At 33.3% G+C, this 7,621-nt stretch overlaps 1 protein-coding gene across 1 annotated transcript; it reads left to right on the top strand.

Annotated features, from left to right (window-relative positions):
- The first annotated feature begins 673 nt into the window (after positions 1-673).
- LOC112765013 (mechanosensitive ion channel protein 2, chloroplastic) lies at positions 674-7,117 on the top strand. The gene is made up of 14 exons (XM_025810867.3): positions 674-1,047; positions 1,481-1,621; positions 1,727-1,786; positions 1,997-2,154; positions 3,107-3,230; positions 3,324-3,421; positions 3,495-3,608; positions 4,396-4,456; positions 4,800-4,949; positions 5,134-5,244; positions 5,384-5,551; positions 5,657-5,770; positions 5,990-6,046; positions 6,133-7,117. The coding sequence occupies exons 2-14, from the start codon at positions 1,541-1,543 to the stop codon at positions 6,931-6,933; spliced, it is 2,097 nt and encodes a 698-aa protein (XP_025666652.1). The 5' UTR covers positions 674-1,047; positions 1,481-1,540; the 3' UTR covers positions 6,934-7,117.
- The last annotated feature ends 504 nt before the right edge of the window (positions 7,118-7,621 follow it).

Below are 7,621 nucleotides of genomic sequence, written 5' to 3'. Positions count from 1 at the left end.
TTATTTGATGTTTTATTTTCTTTAAAGATTTATTGCAAAAGTTTTTAAGAACAACTACTTGTCATATTACTGAGAAAAGTAATTAAATAAAGAAATAAAAAGAAAGATTTACTATTTGTATCGTATAAAAATATATTAAAATTTCTATTAGTATAATTTTTTGCTTCAATAAATATATTTAAAACTTAAAATTTGTATATTTATGAAACTTTCTAGATTAATAACATTAATAAATTTAATTTTCATATATTATCAATGTAAAAGAATTTTTTATAGACAATTAATTATATATTATACTTTAATAAAAATAATTAATTTTTAAACCTATTACATAAAAAGATATATAAACGTGTAAATTTAGGATATTTTATATAAAATTAAACTCTAACCTTACTTATTATAGTTAAAAAATTTTATTTTGATTTACTATAAGTGTAAAATAATTTTATATGTGTATTTAATTATATATATCATATTAGTAAAAATAATTATTTTTTATATTAATTATATGAATATCATAAAAAAATAGATGTAATTATACGGTTGTATTTTACACTGTTAATATATCAAAATTAAACTCTACCACTAAATCCATTAGAAAATGAAAAAGTAAAAGGAAAAAACGCATAGCGTGTACGTTATTTCAACTGTTAGGATTTCATTAACAGGAGTCGTGTTGTTTTCTAGGCGCCACATAAATCCATTAAAAATAAATAAATAAAAATTAATGTGCAATTTCGCGGGTTAATGAACATAGATTAATCCGAAACTCTGCGTTTTGATTGGACCACGTCCCTTAACTAAGGAAGAAGAAGAAGTAGAAGAAGTAGAAGAACGCAGGCATAGCCAACCAACTTGGGCTTTTTTCTATGTACACAACCTAACGAACCCTTCCTTCACCTTCAACGCCATTACCAGATTGACAGATTCTCTTTCTCCCTCTCTCCATCATCTCGTGTAATAATGCGAGTTATTTGATTTTCTCGGGAATTTATCTCCGTTTGTTTCCGAGAGAAAGTTTTTACTAAGTGCATCTTTACCTTTAAGGTATACTTACTTAGATCTATAATTTCACTTAATCCAGTGTTCTTAATTCTGTTGTTTTTCATAATCACGTGCTGTATTTGGTGATTAAGCTGCTTCTTGCGGTTAATTGTATTAGTATAAGCTTAATCAGTTATTTCGCATGAAAATTTAGGGTTTTATTAGTTATTATTTTCCTTTTTCAAAGACCATTACTTCGAAGTAGTAGTTAATTTTGTGGTTTTTTATTTCGTACTGTGCTTAATTTTAATGAAGATTCTTGAGCTTAGTTTAGTTGATAAAAATTTGTTAAGTGATTGAAGTTTTCATTTTCGATTTTTTAGAAATGAATCCTCTCTCTTAACTCTTCGGTGAAGGGGAAGGATGATAATTATTATTGGAGTGAGAATTATCGTATACTCTACTCTGCTGAAGTCATTGTTTTTTTCTCTGGCAGGACTGATTGAACTGAAAGGGTAAACTGGTTTGCATGACATTGGCCTTCAGTTACTAAACTATGATGGCCTACACAGGTTCAATGCAGTTGCCTCGTGAAATTAGGCTACACAGTAATAGTGGGATCTGTAGTTTCCATAATGTATGCACTAATGTTATTCATATTTATTTATTTATTTTTTCAAGTGAGAGTCCCTGCAGTTCTCAGGTGTAGAAATGCTGACATTACTTGATTATTGTGTGACAGAATCCAATAGGTATTGGGCGATTACATTTGGTTACCATAAATATTTCACCACGCAGTTGGGTATGGCTTTTGTGGATTAAGAATTTCATGCTTCCTTTCCACTCATTCCCATATTTGATGAATCTATAATTCCTTTTTCTGTTTTTTCAGTTAGGTTCTGACCTTGTCAGCAATACAATTGCTTTTTTACTTGTATTAGATTTTCACTTTCTATTTGTTTTGCATTAGTCAGAAATCTGATTCACGGAGAATTTCTTTTGGAATTAACAGAAGCAGAATTCTTCAGCACGCCATCTTTTCAATAAAGTACACGCCCCAATAAGACATGTGCCTTCCAGATGTAAAGTTTTCATATGTAGGTCTGTCCTAATACCAGGTGGAGGGAGTGGGACTCCACTCATGAAATCTGCTGCTGTATTTTTAACAAGGTTGGCCTCTCTCCTTTTCCTGTTAACTGAGAGATGTTCCACAATTTAGTGACTATATGACTTTCCCATTGGTTGCCTTTGTCATTTTGCCATAAAATTTATGTTTGTTAGGATTTCTGCTCTTTAGTTTTATGCAATAACATTTCACTTTCTCATAATAATTCATGTATGTAATAGTACTATACAATCATGCTTTTGTCACATGGTTATTTTCTCATATCTCCAGATTTTGTTTTCATGTTTGTATTATAGTATAGTCAGCTTGTATTTGTGAAAGCTATATAATTTTATATATCCTAATAGATTGGTAAGATTTTGGACATCATTCTCAATCCAATTTGACTAATCTCTAAACCACCTCATACCACATATTGTCACTCATCTACTAAGTGCAGCTGCATGGCTACACTACCAGCTCTTGCCTCCTCTCACTTTGGCATCTATTAGCTTGTTGAGTGACATGTACTTTCTGGATTAAATTAAAACAGCTGTATGATCTGTTTTTGTTTTTCTCCTTGATGACTCATGGAGGAGATTACAACCAATCTAACTCATTTACTGGCCTACCGAAACTCAAATTAATTAGGATATAAAGTTGTAAGTAATCATTTGCATGATATTGTAATGCATTTAATATGAACTTTTTGTGCTATATCTGGAGGAGGGAATGGATCCTCTCAATTTTTTTTTTATCTCAAGTATTGTTGTCAAGTGTGATGTCTTACGATACAACATTTTCTCTCACATGTTTTTTCTTGGTTCCACTTAAAGAATGCATGGTGAAATATCACACTTGGCAACATCACTTGAGAGAAAAAATTGAAAGGATCCATTTCTATTTGAAGGGCTGGTATCTAATTATTCTAATCTTTTTGGTGCATCGATTTTTTTTTAATCTATCAATTAACGCATTACCTCTATTGCAAAAATTTATGTTTAGATGTTTATGCAGGTCGCAGGAGACTTTAAGTGGGAACCCTGTTTTGCTTCGATTGATCCCAGCACTTGGTATCATTGCCTTTGCTGTTTGTGGCCTTGAACCACTCATACGTCTTGGCAGAGTTCTTATTCTTCAAGTAGTTACCATACATTTTTTTCTAGTTCATCCGTTCTGATTGAATGTTATTGTACCCCGATATTTTTTTCTGATTGATGGCAAATATTTTCAGAGACCTGACAGTACTTGGAAGAAAAGTAGCTCCAGATATATCATGACATCTTACTTCCAGCCCTTGCTATTGTGGACTGGGGCAATGCTCATATGCAGGTTTTTTTCTAGATCAGCAAGTATATTGCACCAGAAGCCCCGTTGGTACTGATTGTAGCTTAATTTTCTCCAGGGCACTAGATCCACTTGTCCTACCATCTGAGGCTAGCCAGGCTGTGAAGCAACGGATGCTGAATTTTGTGAGATCTTTGTCAACAGTGATTTCATTTGCTTACTGTTTATCAAGGTATTTGATTCTTGGAGAAGCATGCATGGAAGAAATTGGAAATGTTTATAAATGGTTTTTCATTTTGATTTATTTACTATTAGTTTATGGTATGACTATAATATATGCTCCTTCCCCTCACCTGCCTTTCACTCTAAAAGGGTAAACTACCAAAAATATACTTGAATAATTTTGTCACTAACAAAAATACATTTGAATTTTTCTATCGACAAAAATGCCCACAAATAATTTAAAAACGCGACAATAATATTCAACATTAAATATGAATTTCTCAAAAAATGCTTTAGAGATTAAATTTTGATGCAATTTTTTGCAAGCATGATTAGAAAAATGAGATATTGTTATTCTTAAAATTTGGTGATTTTTTGCTAAGTATATATTTTTTTGTGATTTTTTAAAAGTATTATTGGTCGTTGACAAAAAAAATCATAAAAAAAATATATACTTAGTGAAAAATCCCCAAATTTTAAAGATAAAAATATCTCATTTTTCTAATCATGCTAGCAAAAAATCACATCAAAATTCAATCTCTAAAGCATTTTTTTGAGAATACTTATTTAATGTTGGACATTTTTGTCACGTTTTTAAATTATTTGAGGGCATTTTTGTCTATAACGAAATTCAAGTGTATTTTTGTCGGCAACAAAATTATTTGGGTACATTTTTTAAGGTTTACCCACTCTAAAATGTCGGGATCTGTTTGCTTTATTAACTTGCTTTTTAGGTGTATTGGGCCCTTCATAGTGTGTAAATTATAACTTTATGTGGTTGTAATTCTTGATTTCAGCTTTATTCAACAAGCACAAAAATTCTTTATGGAGGCAAATGACTCCAGTGATTCAAGAAATGTATGTTCTGTTACATATTGATTTAATACATTTGTCAGTCCTTGCCACTTTAGAATTTCTGTCATTTTTTTTTTTGTAATAATACTGATAGCCTAGTTACATTTTTGTTGTCATTTATAGTTATATTTGTATATTTATATGTCTAAGAAGATCTATGTGATCCATGTCTGGGAAAATTGAAATGTTTTATATTTGAATTCACTTGCTTTCAGTTTACGCGGAGGGTGTTCTAAATAGTATCCTCCTTCATGTTGGATCTTTTAGTGAGTATATTGCAATTGTTAAAGTAACTTATTGGCTTCTCATTTCAAAAAAAAAAAAAAAAAAAAAAAATGACTGACAGGTGGGATTTGACTTTGCTGGGAAAGCTGTATATACTGCTGTATGGGTTGCTGCAGTGTCACTGTTCATGGAGTTGCTAGGTTTCTCCACACAGAGGTGGTTAACTGCTGGTGGTTTGGGCACAGTATTGCTCACTCTTGCAGGTCGCGAGGTAAAGAACTATTTCTTGTAGTAGTGCTGCTAGTATTTGACTCGAGTTATTCATTGCAACTTGTGGATCTCCATAACAGCAAGTCCTCCAAATTCACTATAGCCCGTAGCCCACATTATATAGCCAATTAAGCTGTTCTCTCTCTTGTGCTGCCATTTTAAGTCCATATTTGTGATTGGTCTAGATATTCACAAACTTCTTGTCGAGTATAATGATCCATGCAACTCGGCCGTTTATTATGAATGAGTGGATTCAAACGAAGATTGAAGGATATGAGGTTTCTGGTACAGTTGAGGTTTGTTTCTTTGCCTTGCATAAATTGAACATTTTTATAATACACACACACACACACACACATATATATATATATATATAATGAAATTTTAATTATTTATTTATGTTTGATTAAAATGCCCCTTTTTCTCCCACTACAGCATGTAGGATGGTGGTCACCAACAATTGTGAGAGGTGATGATCGGGAAGCAGTTCATATTCCCAATCATAAGTTCACTGTAAATGTTGTGAGAAATCTGACTCAGAAATCCCATTGGCGCATCAAGAGCTACATTGCTATCAGTCACTTGGATGTTAACAAAATTAATGTTAGCAATCTTAGTTCCCCTCCTACAAACTTGTTCAGGAGTTTCTGATGTGTATTATTTTCCTCTGAAAACTAAGTTTTTCTCTATTCCAATCTACTCATGCAGAATATTGTAGCTGATATGCGGAAGGTTTTGGCCAAAAATCCTCAAGTAGAGCAACAAAAGTTGCATAGAAGGGTGTTTCTGGAGAATGTCAATCCGGAAAATCAGGCTCTTATGGTAAGTGTCGGTGCTGTTCTTCTGCAAGTCTGAAACTTTCTTTTGATGCATGTTTTGATGTTTTCTGCACTGACTGGGGAATTATTTATCTATCAATATTTTTAAGGATTCACTATTATTCTGTGTTTTATCACTGTTCAAGTTTTTCCTTGAGATTAATTGTTTTGTTTTTGTTTTTTCCCTTAATTTATCATTATCTTACAGCCTTTCTTATTGCAGATATTAATATCTTGCTTTGTGAAAACTTCACATTTTGAAGAGTACCTCTGTGTTAAGGTATGACCTAGAGCAATTACCATTACATACAGTTGGAGCAATAAATCGTGTTCTGGTAGTTGTTTTTTAATGTGTAATATCTACAGGAGGCAATTCTCTTGGATCTTCTTAGAGTTGTCACTCACCATCGAGCTCGGCTAGCCACTCCCATCCGTACAGTTCAGAAAATATACAGTGAGGCTGACTCGGAAAATATACCTTTTGGGGACACTATTTTCACTCGATCCAGAGCAGCAGGAAATCGCCCATACCTCCTTATAGAACCGCCATATAAAGTTAATGGTGAGGATAAACCTAAACCTTCAGCTCGTTCGACTCGTCCAAATGAGGAAAAAGATGCCAAAGTTGATGAAACCTTGATGTCTGACCCCAAAGGAGATGAGAATTCAGTGGTGACATCAACCACCTCACCTGGTGTAAGCTCCAAGGATAAATCCAAGACAGCTTCTGAAGCCCAGAGTCAGAATCTGGGTTCTAATGGTTCAGTTGAGAAGACCTCCAAAACCTTGCAGCCCAAAAAGGAAAATGCAAATGCAGGAAAGGGAGCAACAGTTCCCCTATCGAAAAACCTTGCACAAAGTGCTGTGCCCGAAACTTCTCCGGTGACTTCACATGAGTCTAGCAAAGGAGAGACAACTTCTGCTAGTCCTTCACCGTTGAAGCAAGATGAAGAGAAATCTGCTGTGTCCTCACCTTCAATTAGGCCTTCCTTGGAAGATAATATCCTCCTTGGTGTTGCTCTCGAAGGTTCAAAACGAACTCTACCGATCGAGGAAGAAATGACTCCCCTTCCTATCCCTGGAGAGTCGCAAGAATTTGCTGTCCAAAGGAATGGGAGTGGACCTCCTGCTACCAAGGATAAGAAGGATCCTAAGCAGAATGATTAGATTAGTAGCTTAGAAGTTGATATTTTAATACCTGCGTTCTATTGAAATTATGCAGAAAATGATCCAGCTGTCTTTTTTAAAGTTGGAATTATGCATTGTATTCACCCTATATATAATGATGTACATAATAATCAATTCATAATATTGTTAACTATTACCTTCTGAATAATAGTGTTTAGTTTTATGGTTTGTTTCCTACGCAATCATAAGTAGAAAGGGGGATAAAATAAGTATTGTACCATCCACCACTCGCATCTCATTGGTAGCATTTGGTGCAGAGACAAAGACTAATAAAAGACTAAGACTAAGAGACAGAGATTGAAATAAATTTTACTATTCTATTTGGTGCAAAGTGGGAGATAGAAATTGAAATAATAATGAAGCTCTAATTTAATTTGTACAAAAGGTAAAATTGAAATTAATTGATTGAAATGAGGATATTTTAGGTATAAAATGTTATTAAAGTTTCAGTCTTCATCTCTAAAAATTTCAGTTCCCTGTGTCCCCACTTTTTGGAGATACTGAAATTTTAGGGACAGAGACAGAAATTTTAGTACCAGTTTTTGAACCAACAAACATAATACTGAGTCTCAGTCTTTCAGTATCTGTCTTAGTATCTCAAAACAAACGCTACCATTTAGATTATCTGTGTACATATTAGTGTGGAGCTTGTGGCCATCATTTTGTT

This window comes from Arachis hypogaea, chromosome 17, assembly GCF_003086295.3.
Source record: "Arachis hypogaea cultivar Tifrunner chromosome 17, arahy.Tifrunner.gnm2.J5K5, whole genome shotgun sequence".
NCBI classification, from domain to species: domain Eukaryota; kingdom Viridiplantae; phylum Streptophyta; class Magnoliopsida; order Fabales; family Fabaceae; genus Arachis; species Arachis hypogaea.
Note: the sequence above shows the minus strand (reverse complement) of the source record. Positions and strands in the feature narration are given on the sequence as shown.

Excerpts from the sequence above, each read along its gene's own strand:
- LOC112765013 (XM_025810867.3), top strand. The coding sequence starts at position 1,541 with ATGATGGCCTACACAGGTTCAATGCAGTTGCCTCGTGAAATTAGGCTA. Across the intron at positions 1,622-1,726 it reads GGATCTGTAGTTTCCATAAT|AATCCAATAGGTATTGGGCG; the intron begins GTATGCACTAAT and ends ATTGTGTGACAG. Across the intron at positions 3,422-3,494 it reads GGGGCAATGCTCATATGCAG|GGCACTAGATCCACTTGTCC; the intron begins GTTTTTTTCTAG and ends AATTTTCTCCAG.